The 23578-nt window shown below is 37.9% G+C and overlaps 1 protein-coding gene and 1 non-coding gene across 3 annotated transcripts in view; both read left to right on the plus strand.

The window, feature by feature from the left end:
• The window catches only part of ALDH1L2 (aldehyde dehydrogenase 1 family member L2), a 56261-nt gene that overhangs the window by 23908 nt on the left and 8775 nt on the right, over positions 1-23578 (plus strand). For both annotated transcript variants that reach the window (XM_032647251.1, XM_032647250.1), the window contains exons 10-21: positions 673-820; positions 4973-5092; positions 5679-5806; positions 7285-7435; positions 9634-9704; positions 9781-9886; positions 15693-15780; positions 16258-16351; positions 17497-17596; positions 18581-18679; positions 21158-21323; positions 22778-22883. In XM_032647251.1, coding sequence (XP_032503142.1) covers positions 673-820; positions 4973-5092; positions 5679-5806; positions 7285-7435; positions 9634-9704; positions 9781-9886; positions 15693-15780; positions 16258-16351; positions 17497-17596; positions 18581-18679; positions 21158-21323; positions 22778-22883 — 1377 coding nt within the window. The remainder of the gene's footprint in view (positions 1-672; positions 821-4972; positions 5093-5678; positions 5807-7284; positions 7436-9633; positions 9705-9780; positions 9887-15692; positions 15781-16257; positions 16352-17496; positions 17597-18580; positions 18680-21157; positions 21324-22777; positions 22884-23578) is intronic.
• Positions 327-399, plus strand: TRNAG-UCC. The gene has a single exon. It is a non-coding gene; the product is annotated as a tRNA-Gly (tRNA).

Below are 23578 nucleotides of genomic sequence, written 5' to 3' on the forward strand. Positions count from 1 at the left end.
AGTGAAAAATCAAAGAGTTGAAAAGGACTTTACAAATTATATTAACCTTCCCGATGGTTCTGTTTCGTACCTATCTTAGCCATGTAATACAAACAAATGTTTGTTTTATTGTTTCACAGGATCTAGAGAAAGTATTCTACGGTATGACTTTGGTTTCTTATAATCGTCACAGTTCAGAAGTTTTCCTTATTTCTTATTCCTTGAGTATTTTGAAAGGAAAGAAACTGATTTTATGTGCCCTTTATCATCTTGCTTGCAAGTAATTAAAATGTCTTTGCCTTGATTTCTGGTATTTCTAGTCATGTATAAAAAAAATTGCTGGGACTTCCCTGGTAGTCCAGTGGTTAAGACTCCGCACTTCCAATGCAGGGGTTGCAGGTTCGATCCCTGGTCGGGGAACTAAGATCCCACGTGCCATGCGATACAGCCAAAAATAAATAAAATTTTTAAAACATAAATAAAAAGTTTAATAATTGCCACTGTCCTTCAAGACCACTTAAAATTTTTTTTTCTCCCAATCTTATCAATTTCTCTGATTATTATCATAGAAGATCTCATGGGATATAAATAGGCATGTGACATACGTCCTACTTCAAAGCACATTAAATGTAATCACAGTCCCTCTAAACTCTTTTAAAAATGTAAGTAACATGAGCTGGTTCTTCCTTTCAGGCTGGTTGAAGAGATAAGACAGAAATGTGGAGGACTTCAGTTACAGAATGAGGATGTTTATATGGCCACCAAGTTTGAAGACTTCATCCAAAAAGTCGTGAGGAAACTGAGAGGAGAAGATCAAGAAGCGGAGCTAGTGGTGGATTATGTAAGCCTGTCCATGGTGTCGAAAACCTAAATCGTTAAGACCTTCATACTATAAAAGAATGCTGTACCTTTCATCCATTTGTTTTTACATTTACAACCTTTTTAAAATGACAGTTTTATTGAGATTATAATTCAGATACCATACATTTCACCCTTTTAAAATGTATAATTCGGCCTTCACTGGTGGCACAGTGGTTGAGTGTCCGCCTGCCAATGCAGGGGACACGGGTTCATGCCCTGGTCCGGGAGGATCCCACGTGCCGCGGACCGGCTGGGCCCGTGAGCCATGGCCGCTGAGCCTGAGTATCTGGAGCCTGTGCTCCGCAACGGGAGAGGCCACAGCAGTGAGAGGCCCGCGTACCACAAAATAAATAAATAAACAAAATAAATAAAATAAAATGTATAATTCATTGTTTTTTAGTATTTCACCGAGTTGTACAACCATCACCACTGTCTGGTTATGGAACATTTGTATCACCTCCTAAAAAGAAACCCTGTATCCCTTGGCAGTCATTCTCTGCTCTCCTCTCTAATTTACTTTCTGTTTCTATGGATTTGCCTATTCTAGACATTTCATATAAATGGAATTAGGTAATAAGTGGCCTTTTGCAGCTGGCTTCTTTCACTTAGCATAATGTGCTCAAGGTTCAACCATATTGTAGAGTAGATTATCACTTCATTCCTTTTTCCTAGCCAAGTAATAGTCCATTGTGTGGATAAACTACATTTTGTTTATCCTTTCCTCAGTTGGTGTACATTTGGACTGTTTCTACTTTGGGGCTATTATAAATAATGCTGTTATGAAAATTCATGTATAAGTCTTTGTGTGAACATATGTTCTCAGTTCTCTTGGGTAAATATCTAGAAGTGGAATTGATGAGTCATATAGTAACTCTATGTTTAACTTTTTGAGGAACTGCCCATCTGCTTTCCAAAGTGACTACACCATTTTACAATGCCAGTAGCAATGTAGGAAGCTTCTAATTTCTTCATGTCCTCACCAACATATGCTATTGTCTGTCTTTTCTCTTTCAGCTGTTCTAGCAGGTGTGAAGTGACATCTTGTTCTGGTTTTGATTTACATTTCCCTAATGACTAATGATAAACATCTTTTCATGTGCTTATTGGCCACTTGTATGTCTTCTTTGGAGAAATACCTATTCAAATATTTCACCTGTTTGGGGTTTTTTTTTTGTCATTGTTGTTGTTTCTTTTGTTTTGTTTTGGTTTGGTTTTTTTGGCCTCACCAAGCAGCTTGTAAGATCTTAGTTCCCTGACCAGGGATGGAACCCAGGCCGCTGGAAGTGAGGACACCCAGTCCTAACCACTGGACCACCAGGGAATTCCCTCAAATCCTTTGCTTCGTTTTTAACTGGGATATTTGTCTTTTTCATTTTTGAGTTGTAGGAGACCTTAGTATATTTTGGATACTAGACCCTAATCAGATTTATTATTTGTAAATATTTTGTCCCTTTCTATGGGTTTTCTTTTCACTTTTTTGATAGTGTCCTTTAACACACAAAAGTTTTAAAATTTGATTAAGTCCAATTAATCTGTTTGTTCTTTTGCCACTTGGGCTTCTATATGTCTTGTTTTATGCCTTTTTTGCTCCTCTACTCCTTTACTGCTCTCTTTTTTGTTAAATGGATATTGTCTAGTATGCCAGTTTAATCTCTTTTGCTATATATTTTTATTTCCTTAATGGTTGCCTTGAGGATTTCAAGAGACGTTTTTCTTAAAACATTCTAGCTCAGATTAATACCAACTTAATACCAATAGTGTAGAAAAAATTTGCTACAGTATAGCTCTGCTCCCTACCCCCTTATTTGTGCTATCACTGTCATACAAATACATCTTTATACATTATAAACCCACCAACATAGTTTTATAATTATTGCTTTATGCAGTTGTCTTTCAAATCAGATAGAAGAAGAAAAGGGTTTAAAAACAAAAAAACATTTATACTGATTTATATTTACCTTTGTCAGTGTTCTTTATTTCTCCATGTAGATTTAAATTACTGTCTAGTGTCCTTCCATTTCTGCCAGAAGGACACTTTTTAGTACTTTTTGAAAGGCAGTGTGCTAGCAATGTTCGTGTGCTAGCAATGTGCTAGTTTCATTCATTTGGGAATGACTTAATTTCTCCTTTGTTCTTGGAGGGTGTTTTTGCTGCATGTGGAATTTTCGGTTGACAGTCTCTTTCAGCACTATGAATATATCATCCTATTGCTTTCTGGCCTCCGTGGTTTCTGAGGATAAGTCATCTGTTAATTTTATTGAGGATCCCTTTTATGTGATGAGTTGCTCCTCCCTTGCGGCTTTCAAGATTCCCTCTTTGTCTTTGCCTCTTGACCATTTTTATACGATGTGTTTAAGATGGATCTCTGAGATTTTTCTACTTGGAGTTTATTGAGCTTCTCGGACGTGCAGACTAATGTTTTTCATCAAATTTGGGACATTTTCAGCCATTATTTCTTCAAATATTCTTTCTGCCCCTCTCCCCTTCTCCACTCATTCCTGGGACTCTCATTATGCACGTGTTGGTACATTTGATGGTGTTCTGCAGGCTTCTAAGGCTCTATTCATTTTCTAAAACTATTTATTCATTTTTAAAATTTATTTTGGCTGCGCTGGGTCTTCGTTGCAGCACGTGGGATCTTTAGTTGTGGCATGCAGACTCTTAGTTGTGGCATGCGAACTCTTAGTTGCAGCATGCATGTGGGATCTAGCTCCCCAACCAGGGATTGAACCCGGGCCCCGTCCATTGGCAGTGCAGCATCTTACCCACTGGACCACCAGGGAAGTCCCTCTATTCATTTTTTAAATTCTTTTTCCTTCCTATTTTCAGACTGGATATCTCTATTGACCCATTGTCTGGCTTGCTAATTCTTTCTTCTGCCTGCTTGAATCTACTGTTGAACCTCTCCAGTGACTTGTAAAATTTCAGTTATTGCACATTGCTTTTTTTATGGCTGAGTAGTATTCCATTGTTTATATGTATATGTATATGTATATATGCTACATCTTCTTTATCCATTCATCTGTTGATGGACATTTAGGTTGTTTCCATGTCTTGGCTATGTAAATAGTGCTGCTATGAACATTGGGGTGCGTGTATCTTCTCAAATTTAGAGTTTTGTCTGGATATATGCCTAGGAGTGGGATTGCTGGATCATATGGCAACTCTATTTCTAGTTTTTTAAGGAACCTCCATACCGTTTTCCATAGTGGCTGCACCAATATAATTCCCACCAACAGTGTAGGAGGGTTCCCTTTTCTCCACATCCTCTCCAGCATTTGTTATTTGTAGACTGTTTAATGATGGCCCTTCTGACCCGTGTGAGGTGGTACCTGATTGTAGTTTTGATTTGTATTTCTCTAATACTTACTGATGATGAGCAGCAAGCTACCCTCTTGCTATTTTTTGTTTCTTTTCTAGGCATCATCAATTTCTCTATGTAAAATAATTTCTGAAATCATTAAATTTCCTTTTTAATGCCTTCATTGATGTGTGACCTTATGCCAATAATGCTCTTTCACGTGTATATTTTTAATTATGTCTCTTAATAACTGTATGAAGCAGGTGTATTATCCCCATTTTATTGTTGGAAAAACTGAGATTTATAGAGGTCAATGGACTAATCTAAATTCACTTGCCAGCTAATAGTAGAGAGTACAATTTAAGCAACACATATGTAAGAGGGGGAAAGTGAAAACGGGGAAGAACACTGGAAAGAAAATTTAAAATGGCACCAGCGTAAAAGGAAACCTATTGACAGGCAATTTCAAAACTTTGAATGACAGTAGTTGGTGCACTCCACAGATGTTGCCACTAGATGGTGGTGTTTCCATGATCTTGAGGTCTTCTGAGTCATATTTCACCTCTATGAGGAAGAAAACAGATCTTTGTAAAGCTCCCCCTAGAGTACTTCGGTCATCACAGAAGCCGACCTCCTGTCTCAATGGCCAATCTAAGCATCATAAGGCCTAAATATTACACATGCTTGTCTCTTCTGGACAGTAAGCACTAGAATCCCATTGACTTAACGCCTCCCTCTGCATTAGTGAATAAGCTTCTTTAATTGCTCTTTGGTATCAAATGCATACGCACAGAAATCCATTGAATCTATTAATATAATTCTCTCTCTTAGGTTTCAAAGGAGGTCAACGAAATGACAGTAAAAATGCCATATCAGTGCTTCATAAATGGACAGTTCACAGATGCCGATGATGGAAAGACTTATGACACCATCAACCCAACAGATGGATCTGTGAGTAATTTCTTAGCGTGTGTAGTGACCACTGATCGTGGATTTTTTTCATTTATACACTGTTATAAAACAGTCTTAAAAAGTTACTTATTCTATTACTCTGACCCTGAGCACTTAATATAAATGTACTTCATGCATTTCTTTCAACTATTCATTTCTGGTACTGGCTGCTGTTAACTACAGTAACCAACTTTAAAGAATGAATATTTATGATGAATTTAGATGGATCACTATACCTATACACATCAGAAGCACAATTCCACATAAAGCTATATGTGTGAAAAAGAAAATCTCAGACTTTGCAAGCTCGTGGTGAGAAATTCAGCTTCCCCAAGGCAAGAGAAGAAATACAGTTTCCTAAATGTGTCTTCTCAGAGTGTAGTGTGACATGCAAAGTACTAATTTTAGGCTCATAATTTTCATGTTAAAAAATTGTTTCTTTTTCTTTACTATATTACTGGAAGTATTGATTTTCCATCATAAAAATTCTTTGAATTTTATAGTATAATAATTAATCCCAAGAAACATAATTGCGTATCTCCATATATAGATAACCTAGAACCTATTTTTTCCTACCTTGAAATAGACGATATGCAAAGTATCCTATGCCTCTTTGGTGGATGTTGATAAAGCAGTGGCAGCAGCCAAAGATGCTTTTGAAAATGGTGAATGGGGAAGAATGAATGCACGAGAAAGAGGAATATTGATGTACAGGTACGATTTTTAAGGACGCAGCCTGTGGCCTTTGGATACTGACCAAATTGCCAAGATTTTAAAAATTTCTTCAAAACATTCTAGCATGCACTTGTTATATAGCACGTCTTTTGTCCCTTGCATCCTATAAAATCCCGTATATATGAGTTCCTGATTTTTGTACTGTTGCTTGTTTCAGTCAGCGTCCCTGTACCGGAAGAAGTTTAGTAAAGGACTATGTATTTGTAAAGATGTGAGCAAAGTCAAGGGAATCCGTCAAAGGATAATGAAGCACCCAGGCAGGGGTAGAACAGGGGGAAGGTGCTCTTACTCCAAGGCCTGAAGGGACAGAGGAAGGAGCTGTTACTAGAATCAGGTAAGATCTATAGCTGTAGGAGAAGACCACACTACAGCGGGTTTGGGTAGAGGGACGCAGCATCTGCTGGTCTACAGCCCATCGCTGAGGCAACCGGAGGATTCAAATCCCAGACCATTTTATCCTCCAGTTCGCCAGTCTCTTGGGGGTGCCTCCCACTGGCCCCTCATTAGCAATGCCCAGTGAGAGAGCATGGGAGCCCGTGATGTAGTCTATAAAGGTCATCCTCCAGGGATCACAGAGCAGGGTGGAGACGAGAGCACATGGAGAACATCCAGCACCCTGCTGTTTCCAAAGGGACATTTTAAGTCTACTTCATGTGTAGGGAGTAGAAGCAAGGAGGAAAAACACTAAGGCCTGGAAAGGGTATTATAAATCGGTAGCTGAGTATGCCAAGAGTAATCAGATTCGATCATAAATTCAGTTTTCTACTTACTAAAAGCCAAATAGCTGACTTTGTCCAAAGATTTCTTGGAACAGGATCTGAAAGAAACATTAGGGAGGAGGATTTCAAGCCTGACTTTGGAATGGTCCAAAAGGAACATCTCAGAATCACTAAAGGAAGGAAGGAAAACAAATGGAAGAGGTGAACACAAAAGATGAACTTGGACTATGAACTTATCTTCCCAAAGAAACTAGACACCAAACAGAAACCTGTTGCAGTGTTTATCATTCATTCCATGTTTTTCTGTCTTTGTCCTTTTCAGCTAGTGTTGGAAATATTTCTGTCCCAACCAGAAAGCCTCAAGTGTTCCTGGGTTCTCTAGGAGTGTGGTTTGCCCCCTAACATCTCCCAGTATATTCATGAACTATCCACGTTCCCACTGTTTTCTGTCATTGATCTCCTTGGATTACTGTGGCTCAACCACTCTTTTACTGCTTATACAGCTATGGTGCAAATGATACAGACTTCCAACACCCTCTGCTTCTTCATTATAACTCTTAAAACAAATTATTAATGACAATTTTTGTTGAATGTCTCTCTTCCCTACTAGACCATGTTCTCCATGAGGACAGAGACCTGGTTCATTTGTGTTCACCTCTAAGTTCTCAGCCCTTAGGATGATGCATTAAATGCAGTAGAGACTCAATATTTGTTGAATGAATTTCTTTATGCATACAGACTAGCAGACCTACTGGAAGAAAACCAAGAAGAGCTGGCGACCATCGAAGCCCTCGATTCAGGGGCTGTCTACACCTTGGCTCTGAAGACTCACATTGGAATGTCTGTGCAAACATTCAGGTATTTTGCTGGCTGGTGTGACAAAATTCAAGTAAGTGCAAATGTTGTTTGTCTCCATGTAGATCATTCCAAGAGGAAAAGGGACGAATGTTTATTAGTCTGTAAAGACACTTTGTCAGAGCCACCCCTTATGTAGGTTTTCTCATCTTATCCTTATAACAATCATCTGAGGGAGGTGGATATCTATTAACTCTTATTACAGGTGAGGAAACTGAGGCTTGAGGACAATGAATGACTTACCTATGGTCACATAGTAAGTAAACCATAGAGCTAGGATTTGAACTCAAGATTTTCTGAACCTAAAATCTAATGCTCTTGAGAGCATCTAACAGTCTTGTTGGCATATAGAGAGAAGCCTGGTATCATGGAGGAATTGAAAACTCAAATACCTATAGAGGTCAGAGAGCTAACATAGATGGGCTATGCAGACTGGTTATAAGAACAAGGTTTTAAAGACATGAGTTCAATAAAAATTTCCATTTCCTTTTTTCTACAAGAAAATAAATATTACATGTGTGATGATAAATGGCAACTACACATGGCTTTGGTATTGGGATACAGAAGGGAAATAGGGCTTGCAGCAAACAAAAGAATGCATGCCACTCATAGACTCATGGTAACCATTGAAGCACCAGCCGTCACAGCCACGTTCCCAGCAGCAAGGAGGAAGTGGCGAAGAGGGAGAAAGGTAAAGGACTTTAAAAAGCATTCCGATCCTCCTACACCTTGTGCTTACATCTCCCACTGGCTGTCTCTGCTAAGGAGACTGGGAAACATAATACTTTATCTGGGCACATTGCCGCCGACACCATTAATATAGAGTCAGAGAGAACTGGTTCCAAGCCTCAGCTTTGACACTTACCAGCTATTGTTGTTAAAGTTATTTACCTCTCTGTGCCTTACTTTCCTCGTCTGTAAAATGGTCACAATAATCCATACCTTGCAAGTTATGTTATGAGGATTAGAAACAAGTGTTTATATACTACAGGATTAAAGTCTGCACCATAGTAGGTCTTGCACATAAATGTCGTTTTTATTATTGTTCAGCCACAAAATCATACATATATAAGTATTTAGTAAGAGCAGTTCAAGTCCATCCTTCATCCTCAATTATGAAATCCAAATTGCTGTGAAACCTGAAAATTGATTTGTTTGATTGGTTCAGACTCATTTGGCGCCAAAACCTGACCTGAACCAAGATGAGTCTGTAATCTCTATTCATATCACTTAGAGTGAATATTCATATATTTCACTGAATAAATATTAATATGCTTGATTATGGGGGGCTTCCCCAGACCTTATTGGAGGTTATAGATATAATAACATTGTATAAGGTATACACATTATATTATGTTTCTAAAGTCAAAAAATCCTGAATCGCAAAACACACCTGGCCCCAAGGGTTTCAGATAAGAGACTGTACACTTACTTGTATTAGTAACAGCAATAATATTTTATGTGGCAAAACAGATGTATAGCTTCAGTTAAAAGACTACTGTCATGAATCAGTTGGGATCAAATTTGGCTGCGTATAATAGAAAACCCAACTAAGAAGTTTGTTTTTATCTCACTTTCAAGAGTCCAAAGGCAGGCACTCAAGTCCAGTGTGTGAGATAAAGATTCCTGCTCTTTCTTTGCCAGGGCGTCCTTATACCGTATGATCTCTACCCTCATGGCTGCTTCTTGGTCTCATGATAACCACTGCAGTGCCAGCCTTTTTAGCAACATTCTGAGAAGGAAGAAGGAAAGACTGAGAGTGAGGGGGAGAGTCAAAGAGCATTTTCCAAGCTGAGTCAGCCTACTTTAAAGAGTGTTCCCCTTTCAGTGCTTTGTGCTTACGTCTTCCATTGGCCATCCCTATCTGCTGTGGAAACTGGGGAACGTAGTAGTTTATCTGGGCACGTTGCCATTCCCATTATTAATATAGGGTTTCTGTTACTAAGAACCGAGGGGAGAATGGATATTGCTCAGGCAGTTAACATTCTCTGCCATGCCAAGAAATTGGGAATGGAGGCGATTAAATTAGAACTATGTTTTTTTTCTCCTGTGTCTCAGTTCTTTTGAGAAAGACATAGCAGTTCCTTTTTAGGTGTAGATGTATTTCTCATCAATTGAGCACTGCTTTTTTAATATCAGCTAAGAAAAAGCAAGAGAGGCAGACAGAAAATGGCTTCGTTAAGTTTACCCACTGAAATTAGTAAAATAGTATCAACCTTTTTCATTCTTTAGGGTTCTACAATTCCCATCAACCAGGCCCGTCCAAATCGCAATCTGACCTTCACCAGGAAGGAGCCACTTGGGTAAGACAAGGAGAGCGCTTCTGAGTGACTTGTGTTGGTTCGAGAGGACTGAGGATGTCTCTTTCTTCCCCGGCAGTGTCTGTGCTATTATCATCCCCTGGAACTACCCGCTGATGATGCTGGCGTGGAAGAGCGCCGCGTGCTTGGCAGCAGGCAACACCTTAGTGCTCAAGCCAGCGCAGGTAAGACGTGCAGGGCAAGGTACAGCATCTCCTCCCCTCGTGTTTACTTAAAACCAGAGACGTACATTTACAAATAGTATGTCTTTAAGCAAAAATGGGATCATATATCACAACATCATTTCATATATCATGGGCATCTTTTCATATTAGTAAATATTCATTTTTAATAGCTACCCAGTGTATCCTATGGGGATTCCAAAATTTAGAACTTCCATGACAGTGGAAGCAGGCATAGTGTATGTCAGTGAAATCCATTAAATTTCTACAAACCAATTCAATTCTTGCAAAATGCCACATGCCCAGTAGTGATTTAGAGTAGCTACGACATATCAAAAGAAAAAGTTTTTTGCAGACCTTCAAGTTTTCATTATCAAAAATATTGTAAAGTTATGCAAGATGAGGGACAAGCATGCAAAAGAATGTATATAATTGTGGCAGCTGTGTGGAAATATATACATGTGGAAAATGAGGAAATAATTTAAAAAAGAATTCAGATGATAGAGTTCTCAAAAACATCTTTTTAATGCTACAGTAGCTTTTCAAGAAAAAAATATGGTAGCCAACTTAACACCTGGCTGTGAGCATTTACTCTGGACAGTGCACAGTGGTAGACATCCTGAGGTACCCAAGTTGTGGAGAAAACTTGGTCTCTGTTCAAGAAGAGTTTACAGTTTGCTACTTATTAACTATTCTTTTATTTCTTCTTTTAGGATTAAAAAAAAATACAATTTCGTTTGTCATAACTATATAGTCATGTGACCACAGCCATCTTGTTTTCCTCATTAGAAACAATTTCAGTAAAAAAAACAGGTATACATTCAAAAATTTTTTTAATTCAAAAGATACCAAGAGGTAGGTAGTGAAAAGTCTCCATCTTATTCCCCCAGCCCACCAATTTGCCTCCCAGAGGCCACCAATGTTATTGTTATTTATTAGTTTCTTAGGTATTCCAGAAATATTCTCTGTGTATACAAACATATTTTTTTAATTAAATAAATAAATAATTAAAAATTTTTTTTAACCAACTAAAAATCACACAGGAGGAGAAGGGGAAATGGGAAATTGCTAATCAACAGGCATAAAGTTTCAATTATGCAAGATGAGTAAGTTCTAGAAATCTGCTACACATCGCTTTGCCTGTAGTTAACTATACTGTATTATACACTTAACAATTTAAGAGGGTAGATGTCATGTTAAGTGTTCTAACCATAATACAATACAAAACTAAAATAAAATAAAATAGCATTCTATACATACTACCAAAGGGGGAAAAACAACTTTTTTAAAAAAATATTTATTGAGCACTTGGTATGTGCCACGTGCTGTGTTAAGCACTTTTTCTTTAATTTTTAAAAATTTTAAAATATGTATGTATGTATTTATTTATTTATACCATGCCAGGTCTTAGTTGCGGCATGCGGGATCTTTTAGTTGCGGCATGCGGACTCTTAGTTGCGGCATGCACGCAGGATCTAGTTCCCCAAATACAGATCGAACCCGGGCCCCCTGCATTGGGAGCTCGGAGTCTGACCCACTGGACCACCAGGGAAGTCCCCCAAACTTCTTTTTTTAAAACAGTTTCCAGTGTGTAGATAAACAATATTTTATTTAACCAATACCTAATTAATAGATATTGAGATTTTCCCATCTTTTTGCTGTTATAAACTATGTTGCAGTTAATAACCTTTTAAATATGGCATCATGCACATGTGCAATTATCTTTATAGGGTGGTATGTTCCTAGTAGCAGAATCACTTAGTTAAAAGATACATGTGTTTGTGTGATAGCTGCTGGCTCATCCTTCCATGGGAATGGAACAGTTCACCAGCATCCTGTATGAGTGCTGTTTCTCCCAAGCAGCAACACTCATTAAACAGCAAGAAGCTAGTAAAGTGAAGAGAGAAGGCAGGTAACCTAGCCCAGTGGTGCTCAATCCTGGCTGCACATTAGAATCATCTGGAGTTCTCTTTTAAAAATACTGATATCTGGGCCCCATTGGCAGAGATTCTAATTTAATTGGTCTGGGTCAGAGGCCAGCCATCGGTATTACTTAAAATCTTCACATTAGTTTCTAAGGTACAGTCAGGGTTGAGAACCACTATATGGCATCCAAAGAGAGTGCTAAGCATTGGAAAACCCTAGTGATTACATAGAATGTTCAAAATTTACAAACATGTATTGAGTGCCCACTGTTTGCCAGGCATATTATCATTGACAAAGACATAAAATTTCTGTTCCTGTGGAAATTACAGTCTAACTCTATCTGCAATTTAAAACTGATAGTTTAATGATTGATGATAATTTTAATCCTGAGAATGAAAGACCCAAAGTTGCCGTTGTTATGTGGGAGATATCTTTTTATTATGATATGAAACCATTGATAGTATTAAGGCCCTGTGCAAATGGCAGGAGGGCTGAATCACTTGGCTTTCCTCCCTTTACCAGTAAGAAGTACAGATTCCCATGGTCTGAACTGGTCCAGGTCTGTCAGGCTCTAACATCTTTTTTAATCTAATATTTAATAATGACCTACTCGTGCCCAGGACACTGCTAAATGCTTTTGCATATATCATTTAAACCTATAATCCTGCCATAATATAAACCTATATTCCTGTTGGTTAGCTGAATGGAAGAAAATCAATAAAATGAAAAGGGATGAGATAAAGATGAAACAATTTGTTTTATTTTATTTATTAATGGCATAAAATCTTTTTATTCTTACTTTAAAAATCTTATCACTAATTTAGGATAGTTTTTTAAAAAGTCTTTCTAATCATGATGACTTCATACTAAGGCATAATAATATACACTTTGGTCTAGGATTGTCTTTAACTATAGTAGGTATAAATCCACTATTTGAAATATCTTCTTGACAATTTCAAATATTTGGGCATTTGAAATTTCTTGTCAAGTCTAACTAGATTGCCATTTTTTTTAAACCTCACAATGTTATTGTCATGGACCTGTTACTAGAAGGAGGAAAAATGTTAACCCTGCTTTTTTCTTGTTGTTTACTTGTATTTGCTCTATTAGTATTATTTATTATGCAGTTTCTATGTAGATTCTTTTTAAGTCACTTGATCATTTTATGAAGTTTGCATTAGTTAAAACAACAACATAGTCTATGAACCCATGCAACCTGGCCTGTAAACGTCAACACACGGCAATATTCTGAAAGCACAGGAGCAAGTGAGGAAACCACTGTTTTTCCCTTGGCCTTGGCTCCTATTCTTTCCTAGGATACCACACGTACCTCTGTGACCAGTGACCATCTGACCTTCATTCAGACAGAGTGAGAGTACCATTATCCAGCCACATAATAAATGTTAGTTATGTTTGATTTATTTCACATCTTCTTCCGTTAAAATATACAAAATATACAAAATAAAATAGCTCTACTATTTTCTAGTCACAGCTCAATTTGTGCCCATTCCATTTTTTGAGACCAAGCTAACCGAGTACTAATTTAAGACTTGATCAGCATTGCTTTTTAAGGGTGTAAAAATATGACTTTCATCTTGCTTCTGAGATATGCATTGCTGTAATAGATCTTTAAAATGAGATCCATAACTATACCAATTTTTTTGTAAAAAGAAAGGGAAAATAAGTATGTTTTCATTTGAGCAAAAAGAAACATACGAGGGATAAAACGGAGACTAATTAGGTTGATTAACTACAAGACTTGGGCAGGATGTGGAGGAAAGGACTGGGGGTGGGAGGTGGTTGGCCAGGAGAAGGACACTTCTCTGAATGTGCTTTTGTATAGTCCTCACTTTGGGAAGCATGTTTCCCATACTCAACAAGACAGCAAATGAACAAAAAAAGAAAAGAAACACAATCAACGTAGATGAGGCCAAAATCGAATACAAAAAAAATCAGTCAAGCCAAACTTCAAATGAACAACATCACCACGCCGAAGGGAGTGAGGAAGCACTCACCCAAGTAACTTGTGAATGACACTTGCACTCCATGTCCTCAGACTAGAGGCAAAAACACTGAAAATAAGTATTGAAGTTAGTAGGCTTCTTTTTCACAGGGACATGGCTTAATAATTCTCAAATTACTTTCTGTACATTTTAGGATTAAGCAAACAAGTAAATATATTGTGGATATTGGGAGCTCTGCTTTTCACTGTTGAAGAGAGTTACAGATATGAACAGAAAGAAGGATAGAATGAGCCCTCAACCCACTGTTGAGAGGTCTTTATGGAAATTTCATTTCATAGGTACGACTGATTAAATCATTGGCTGTCGGTGATTGAACTCAAACTTCAGTCCCTCTCCCCTGGTTTGGGGCTGAAAGTTCCAACTCTCTAACCATGGCCTGATCTTTCTGGCTACAAAAACCCATCCTGAAGCTACCTAAGGGGCTCTCAGCTACCAACCATTTCATTAACATATGGAAGGCATTTTTCATTTGAGATTCCAAGGTTTTAGGAACTCTGGGCCAGGACCCAGAGACAAAGACCAAATATGTATTTCCCATTATATCACAGTTTTAAAATACTATTCTGCACTAAAAGAAACCTGGGCCTCTTGAAAAAATGGTTGGAACAGGGAAAATACAAGGTGTGCCTGGAACATCTTGTTGGGCCAAAAAGCAAGGAAATGCTCAAAGAATGATCGGGACATGTCAGAAAGGCAGAGGATCCACACAGGATCCATCAGCCAAAGCTGGAACAATTTGAACCTCAAAAAAAGTAACAGTAGTAGAAGATTATAACCATTTGAATAAAGTAAGAATCCATGAGTTCACACTGATGTTAATTGATTAAACAGAAAGGAAAGCTCTTATAGTGGAAAGCCAACTAATGAATATATGTAGAAGGAATGATGGAATTAGAAAATCACCACTTAGCAACCATCATAATAATGATTGATTCAGGCAGGAATCGTCAATGGATACTAAAACTAGTGGAAATTTGAGGAGTAACTGAATATTTAAATAGCTTCAAAGTAGCTCCCTAAAAAATATTTATTAACTACAAAGAGTAAAGTCTCAAAGTAGCTCCCTTTCTTTTTACAGTAACTTACAGTGATAAAACCTGGCAGGTCACCTTTACCAAAGGATCAAAGTTAACCTTTCCAACATTGGGACTATTCAACAGCGTGTTCCTCTTGATATGATGCACTGAGGAGAATTCAGCATCACTCCTGTGGTGTTCTTGCCAAAAGTGCATAACCCGAATCTAATCACATGGAAACAGCAAATCCAGACAAAAGGACATTGTACAAAATAACTGGTCTGTTTTTATCGAAAACGTCAGTGTAATGAAATATAAAAGAAAACTCAGAACCTCTTTCAGAGGAAGGGAAACTATAGACGTGGTAACTAAATGCAATGCATGATCTTGGATTTTCTTTTTCTATAAAGCACATTATTGGGACCATTGGTGAAAACTGAAAAAGGAGTGTAAATTAGGTATTCTAGCGGTTGTTCATTTCCTGATTTTGGTGATTGTATTGTGGTTATGTAAAAGAATCCTTTGTTTTTAAGAAACGTACACAAAGGTATTTAGAGGTAAAGAGACATATCAAATTTTACTTCTTAAACAGTTCAAAAACATTGGGAGAGAGAAAGAGGATAAAGCAAACGTAGTAAAATGTTAACATTTGAGGAATCTGGGTGATGGATACATAGGAATTGTTTGTACTATTTTTTGCAACTTTGCTGTAAGTCAGAAATTAAGTCACAATAAAAGAAAAAATAAAATGAACTCTGGTACGGCCATAGCAGGAAAGCTGGGTGCTGATCTAAAGGACAGGACAGAATCTGAAGTAAGTAATTGCTGTCTGCTTCTGCTCAGGTCACGCCCTTGACTGCTTTGAAGTTTGCAGAGCTCTCTGTTAAAGCAGGCTTTCCAAAGGGGGTAATCAACATCATTCCAGGCTCAGGTAAGCCAACAAGGACCCACTTTGCTGTAACTAATGAATGGTTCAAGGGTAGCTGAGTTTTCCCACTGGTGTTTTGTCCTGACTTATAACTATATTAAAACTAAATACAGTTTACCAAACAGTTAAGTATAAACATACTTACCATGTGCTAAAATCTGAAAGTGGAAATACAGTGGCAGATGAGTAGGGTGGGAGGGGTGGAAATTGTACAACATTGTAAAACCACCCTACGGTGGCCCATTTCAATTTTTAAAATTGGCTTTGGAAGATTAAAAAATCAAGGCATACCCATCTTTGGGGTACTGACAGTTGCATGGAGGATATTATTCAGATTTTTGTCACTTTGTTATTAGTATAGAAAATGTAAAACTGAGATTTAAATGAGAGCTTAGAAATCTACTTCAATGAATTCAAAGCCACCTTTACCATAAGAACTCGATAATGTTTTAATCTGTGTTTTATTCCGTAATTCCACAGGTGGCATAGCAGGACAGCGCCTTTCTGAACATCCTGATATCCGGAAACTCGGTTTCACTGGTTCCACTCTGATTGGCAAACAGATCATGAAGAGGTATTGGTTTTAGTATGTTGATTTGCTAAAAATCCTGTAAAACCAGGTCTTTGGCTTTGTTTTTGCTTTAAATAAGGTGCTTTTGGAGGGAGAAAAATAACATCGAATTTAGAAGAGAAATCTTACCACAGGGTATTGAAATGTTTGAATACAATAAAATACTTTCCAAAGTGTAAAGTCCAGAGTCACCAAAACCAGAGTTGTACTGAAAGTTCTGATAGCTTTAACAATCATTAAGCGCAAAACATTTTCAGTACTAAAGCTGTAGCCCAAATTGGTTTTGGAGCATAAGTAAGAAATTGAAAAGACATATAAAAGACAAATCAAATCTGGATTATGTATAAAATTAATTCCTAAAAAGCAGTAACATTAGTTCAAAAAAATGCAAGCCATCTAAATGTCCAAAATATGGCAGTGGTTAAAGTTTGTTAACATAATGGAATACTGTGCAGTCACGTAGAATTTTTAATAACACTGGAGTGTTAGACGGTAAATAGAAAGAAAAATAAGGTATAAAATTGTATATATTGGGTAATCCTAACTATGTTAAATAAGACAAAGGCTGTGCTTGGATACAGACCAGAAATAAGTATATCAAAATTGTAAAAAAAAAGTTGCCTTTGAGCCATGGAGTGGAATTCTGTGATTTTTTTTCCTTCTTTCTGAATTTTTAAGAGTATTTTTAAAACACTTCAAATAACAATACTTTTGCAAACAGGGAGAAATAAACAGTATACTTCTAAAAATTGATTTTTTCCCCCCCATGTGCCAGTAATCTGGTTAAAGGTTAAGTTCTTTGCCAGGCCTTTATGTAACCAAAAGTCTTACACCTAAAGAATCTGAATTTACATATGATAATCTCTAATCATTTGACCACAGAATTTAAAAAGAAACCCGTCTCTATTACAAAAGATCTCTAATATTCACAAAGCTTACAGAATAGTGTAATGAACTCCTGTGTGCTCATCACCCAGCTTCAACTGTTATCACCATTCTACCATTCATGTTTTGTCTTTGAATAAGTTTCTTAATATTTCTGAGGCTCAGTTATATTTCCCATGCTAAGTAGTAATTTATGGTTGAAGAAACAGAGAGAGAAACTGATAGACAAACTAAATGCTCATATTCCCTTTATTTTTCTCTAGCTGTGCTATGAGCAACTTGAAGAAAGTTTCCCTTGAACTTGGTGGCAAATCCCCACTTATAATATTCAGTGACTGTGAACTTGACAAGGCCGTACGAATGGTAAGAGTAGGTCAGGTCCACCTAACTAGGTGCCCACTTCGGAAACACATTCTACCTCCTTCTCATCAGGAACCTTAGAATGACGCTTGGTTGGGGTTTTTTTTTTTTTACTTAATTAGTTAATTGATTTTATTTTTGGCTGCGATGAGTCTTCGTTGCTGCACACGGGCTTTCTCTAGTTGCGGTGAGCGCTACTTTCGTTGCGGTGCGTGGGCTTCTCATTGTGGTGGCTTCTCTTGTTGCGGAGCACAGGCTCTAGGTGTGTGGGCTTCAGTAGCTGTGGTGTGCGGGCTCAGTAGTTGTGGCTCACGGGCTCTATAGCACAGGCTCAGTAGTTGTGGTGCACAGGCCTAGTTGCTCCACGGCATGTGGGATCTTCCCAGACCAGGGCTCGAACCCATGTCCCCAGCATTGGCAGGCAGATTCTCAACCACTGCGCCACCAGGGAAGCCCAACGCTTGGTTCTATCTAATCATAAACAGAAACCATTCTCTTTATGTTTAGATTTGGGACTGCTCAGGGCACTTAATTTAAAAAAATAATGTCATAATTAAACGTGTTTTTGAAACTTGGAGGCCAGGTTTTTAAAACTGATGTAGAGATTTATAAACATTCATGATTTATTTAAACTGATGTAGAGATTTTTAAAAGCAAAATTTGGTATAGAAATATTACATTTAAATGTATAGAATAATCTAAATTTTCTTGTAACACAAAATCTGTTTTTATCACTATGTCCTTCATGTTATGTACATTTTTTAAAAGTACTCATGGACCAAAAGGGGGAAAGGAGAAGCAAAATTCCTAAAAATATCAAAACCAAGAACCTCCAAGCAACACTACGTTGGCCAAGGGCTTGTGTTTTTCTCTGTCTTCTCTGTGTTGTCTGCTGTCTTCCAATAACATCTAATTCTCAGTGTGTGCAATTTTATGACAATCTTGACTTCCCAAGCAACAACAGTATTTTCTCTTTTGCTGCCGAAGGGCATGGGAGCAGTATTTTTCAACAAAGGAGAGAACTGTATTGCAGCTGGTCGGTTGTTTGTGGAAGAATCCATCCATGATGAATTTGTGACAAGAGTGGTAAGCGTCTTCAAATTTGCTCTGTGATTTGTATAGAAATTGCCTTTACTTTAAAAGTACTTCTGGGATTATTAATGACAGTTATGATAGTGATGATAGTGCTATGGTTATATTTTTTTAAAAGAACACAATCCTTATCTTTTAGAAGTAGTTTCTGACATATTTACAGATTAGATTATGATATCTGGACTTTGCTTCAAAATAATCCAAAAAGGAAGGAAGTAAGTGGGGGAATAAATTGGTCATGAGTTGGCAGTTGTGGAAGCTGACTGATGGGTACGTGGAGTTTCATTATATTATTTACCTACTTTTATATGTTTATAATTTTTCTTTTTAAAAAAATTTTATTTATTTATTTTTGGCTGCATTGGGTCTTTGTTGCTGCTCGTGGGCTTTCTGTAGTTGCAGTGAGCAGGGGCTACTCTTTGTTGTGGTGCGTGGGCTTCACACTGCGGTGGCTTCTCCTGTTGCGGAGCACAGGCTCTAGGTGCGCAGGCTTCAGTAGTTGTGGCACGCGGGCTCAGTAGTTGTGGCTCACAGGCTCTAGAGTGCAGGCTCAGCAGTTGTGGTGCATGGGCTCAGCTGCTCCGCAGCATGTGGGACCTTCCTGGACCAGGGCTCGGACCCGTGTCCCCTGCATTGGCAGGTGGATTCTTAACCACTGAGCCACCAGGGAAGTCCCTATAATTTTTCATAGTAAAAAGTTATAGGTCTATATTAGAAAACTTGATAAGGTATACTTAAGAGCTATTACTACCTATACCTTGCTCTGCATTTATAGTATATTAGATCCTTGATATTTGTAGAAGATATACTCCTAGATTATTATAAATCCCTAAATTGGCTATGAGAGATATACCACTAGATTCTTACAAATCCTGAATTTACAGTTAAATGATAATATATAATTTCCTCCACTAAGATAGATAGATAGACAGATATATATACATACATATATACATACTCCCTGTAGTTGGGCATGATTCCATAAATATGAGACTAAACGTCATTCATAGAACTATTAAGATGAATTCTGTGGCTAAAATGAACACTAAACATACTACACAGGGACTTCCACAGTGGCTCAGTGGTTAAGAATCTGCCTACCAATGCAGGGGACACGGGTTTGAGCCCTTGTCCAGGAAGATCCCACATGCTGGGGAACAGCTAAACCCGTGCACCACAACTACTGAGCCTGCGCTCTAGAGCCTGTGAGCCACAACTACTGAGCCCGCGTGCCACAACTACTGAAGCCTGCGCACCTAGAGCCTGTGCTCCGCAACAGGAGAAGCCACCGCAATGAGAAGCCCGCGCACCGCAGCCGAGGGTAGCACCCGCTTGCCGCAACTAGAGAAAGCCCGTGCACAGCAACAAAGACCCAACGCAGCCAAAAATAAAATTAATTAATTAAAAAAAACATACTACACTCTATCATTATTATGGTAATAGTAATCACGAATTTGTTTCTATTTAAAAAACCAGCACCCAGCCTTTTTTCCTTCAGATCCAATTCCCCCATCCCACCCCGCAAGAAGCAAAGGCATCTTTCCTCATGAGAGTGGAAAACAAGGAAGTCATATGGAGAGGCAGATGGAGGGCAGTGGCTGCCTCATGAACATCCCCATAATTCAGTTTTGTGCCTTAGTAAAATGCAAGGTACAGCACTACACGTCATGGGCTTTCACAACAACTTGTTGAAATTTAAAATGCTGAGACCAGAAATGTCAAGGATTTGCTGTATCAGTCCATCAACAAACATGTCTTGCACACATATGAACAGTACTCATTTGTTCATTCAGCAGGTATTTCTTGAGCACTTACTGAGGGATTATTGCCAGACCTAAATTCAAATTCATGGCCCTGTGGGGTCATGGTAACTCCCTTTCTCTCTCCTTAGTAGAATTGGACTTAACATCAGGAAACGGAGAAATCGATTAAGATAACCAAGGAGCACATATCAGTGATGAACGTTCTTCGATAAAGATGGTTTTTCATTGGAACATTCTAGTATATCCTCTGGTGTGGCTGTACCGTGAGAATTTCACAAGGGCAGTCTGCCGCATTTGGGGAAAGGAAAAAGACAGCAATGTGGCCATTTTAGAAATTAGTTTGCCATGAAGAGTGTAGGTATGCTGTATTAACAAAAATTCCAGAACATCAGGTTTGCTATTTTAATGAATTAACGTTCGGGATAATTTTAAAACTCAGTGGTTACAAGCTTGGACTTTCAAGGCAAGAAAACTCTACAGTATTTAGTGGCTGTGTGCCCTTGGGCGAGTCACTTAGCCTTTCTGATCCTCGGTTTCCTCATATAAGATGGAAATAATAAATATCTACCTCCAGTGCTACTGAAGACTAAATGAGGACACATCTTTGAACAGCTTAGTACAACACCTATCACACAGTAGAAACTCAGTCAAGGGTATCCATTCTTATTATTAACAGTCAATTGTGTTTTGTGAACTGGGTGACATACAGGTGGAAGAAATTAAAAAGATGAAAATTGGTGATCCACTTGACAGATCTACTGATCATGGACCCCAAAATCATAAGGCCCATCTGGAAAAGCTCCTGCAGTACTGTGAAGCCGGAGTGAAAGAGGGGGCCACCTTGGTGTACGGAGGAAGACAAGTCCAAAGGCCAGGTAAGACCGCCTCCATAGGAGGTGTGCTGGGGGCCTGGCTTCTTAAGTTGGAATAAATGGTAACAGTTTCCGTTGCAGCACCATCTTGCCTCAAAAGTAGTGTCATTTACGTTATGATAAGAAGAATTACTTTCTAGATCCTGCTTGGCCACTTATAAGCTATGACACCTTCAACAACAGTTCTTCTGAGCCTCAGTTGTAAAATGTGATGAAATGTGCATATCCTGCTTTACGAGGCCGTTAAAATCAAATAAAATGGATGTGACAGGCCCTTAGCAGCGTAAGTAAACAAGTGTAATGGATACGGTGTTATACAGGCACTGGTGATTTTCATTCCTGGCAATGTGAGATTTAATCTTAGCCAGCTTAGCCTGGGAAGGATTCATTCCTGTTGTCTAAGGTAGTACTTGTTACAGAAGTATGTGAATGGCTCAATGTCATGATACCCAAAAGGAGAGAAAAACAAACAAACAGCAACTGGAAAACCTCATGTTTTACTGTTGTAGGTAGATTGGGCACCAGCAGGACAGCTGGTTATGATGTGCCCCCTGTGGGATCCAGTGTGTAACACAGCATTGTCTATGAAGTATTCTTGCCAAAAATGTTTAACCATGAATCTAATCATGCCTTTAGGTCATATTTTCCATTTACAAGAAATACAGGGGATAGAGGAACAAATTAAATATCATCCCAAGGAAGCAATGACATACCTGAAATGCATAAAATATTCTGCAGGACAACTGAACCAGTCTGTTTAACAAGTCAATGGCATGAAAAATAAGGGGTAGGGTAAAGGGGAGAAATATTCTAGAGTTAATGGACCCTTAAGCTATCTAACAACCGAATGCAGTGTGGAACTTGTTTGAATTCCGAATCAAACAAGTCAACTATAAAAAGATATTTTCCAGAAATCAGAAATTGAATACAAGTATGGAATCATTATGGTGTACACCTGAAACTAATATGTTATATGTCATTGCATCTCAATTAAAAAATTGGAACTTAAAAAAAGGAATTGAAATATAAACTATGAATAAGGAATTGGCGTCAATTTTGTTAGGTGTGATAATGTATTGTGGTGTGTAATAAAATGTCCTTGTTTTTCACAGGTTTGTACCGAAATACTTGTGGAGTATAAATTGTAATCTCTGGAATTTGCTCTAAACTATTTCAGCAAGAAAAAAAAGAATCAAATATGGCAAAATATGCATAAAGATTTATTTTACTATTCATTATACTATTTTCTCTACTTTTACATATGTTTGAAAGTTTTATAATAAGGACATTAAAAATATAATAACCTAGGAACGCTAACACGAAATAGGAAAATGAAAGTCTTCTTGGTTTTACTGACCCATAACGGAAGAAAAAAATTTATAATGTAATTAAACGAGAGAACTACTAATTGAAAATTACCCTTTAATTGATGTTATTTTCTTCTGTTTTTCAAATAGGCTTTTTTATGGAACCTACTGTCTTCACAGATGTGGAAGACCACATGTATCTTGCCAAAGAGGAATCCTTCGGGCCTATTATGGTCATTTCTAAATTCCAAAATGGGTATGTTCCTCAGGCATAATTTGACCAGATTGCCTAGATACTTCTCTTTTTTTCTGTCATTGTGCTATGTACAGAGCATAAAATCAATGAACATATAATTTTCTACCATAATTGTCTTAATAATTAGAAGAGAATGCTAACCAATGTAGATTGTAATACATTTTTGCTCCTTAGCTTAAATTAATGGCTGACATCATGGGATGTTCGCTAAGTTTTAGTTTTTGTACAGTCAGCATTTGAAATGTCTCTGGAATAAGGTCAGTAACTGAGAATAACAGAACTGGTTTTCGCATTTACATTTCTAGGGAAGGCAGCATCTATGAAATCTGATTTTCCCAAAGAAAGTTTTCTCCATAGGGGATCATGCCCCCAAAAGCCTAATACTCAACTCTTTGTAGAAATGTCCACAATCACCATATATAATCAACCGTGAATGACATACTGGTTTGTTATGGTGCCTGAAACTTTGATATGCTCGGTGTTTAGCATATCAAAGAGGGCCGTATGGTAACTGAGCTCATATCAGAATATTTAACACAATAGACTCTCATGGTATACTGCACACAATTCTTCAGAATTCTGGCTTTAGTTTTCCTTTAACCAATGAGAAAACAGAATACAGAGTTCAGAAGGACTTCTTGGTCTTGAACAGACATACTGTGAGAGACCTTTGGGGACACTAAGCTGTAGTGAGT

Source organism: Phocoena sinus, chromosome 10 (assembly GCF_008692025.1).
Source record: "Phocoena sinus isolate mPhoSin1 chromosome 10, mPhoSin1.pri, whole genome shotgun sequence".
Classification (NCBI taxonomy): domain Eukaryota; kingdom Metazoa; phylum Chordata; class Mammalia; order Artiodactyla; family Phocoenidae; genus Phocoena; species Phocoena sinus.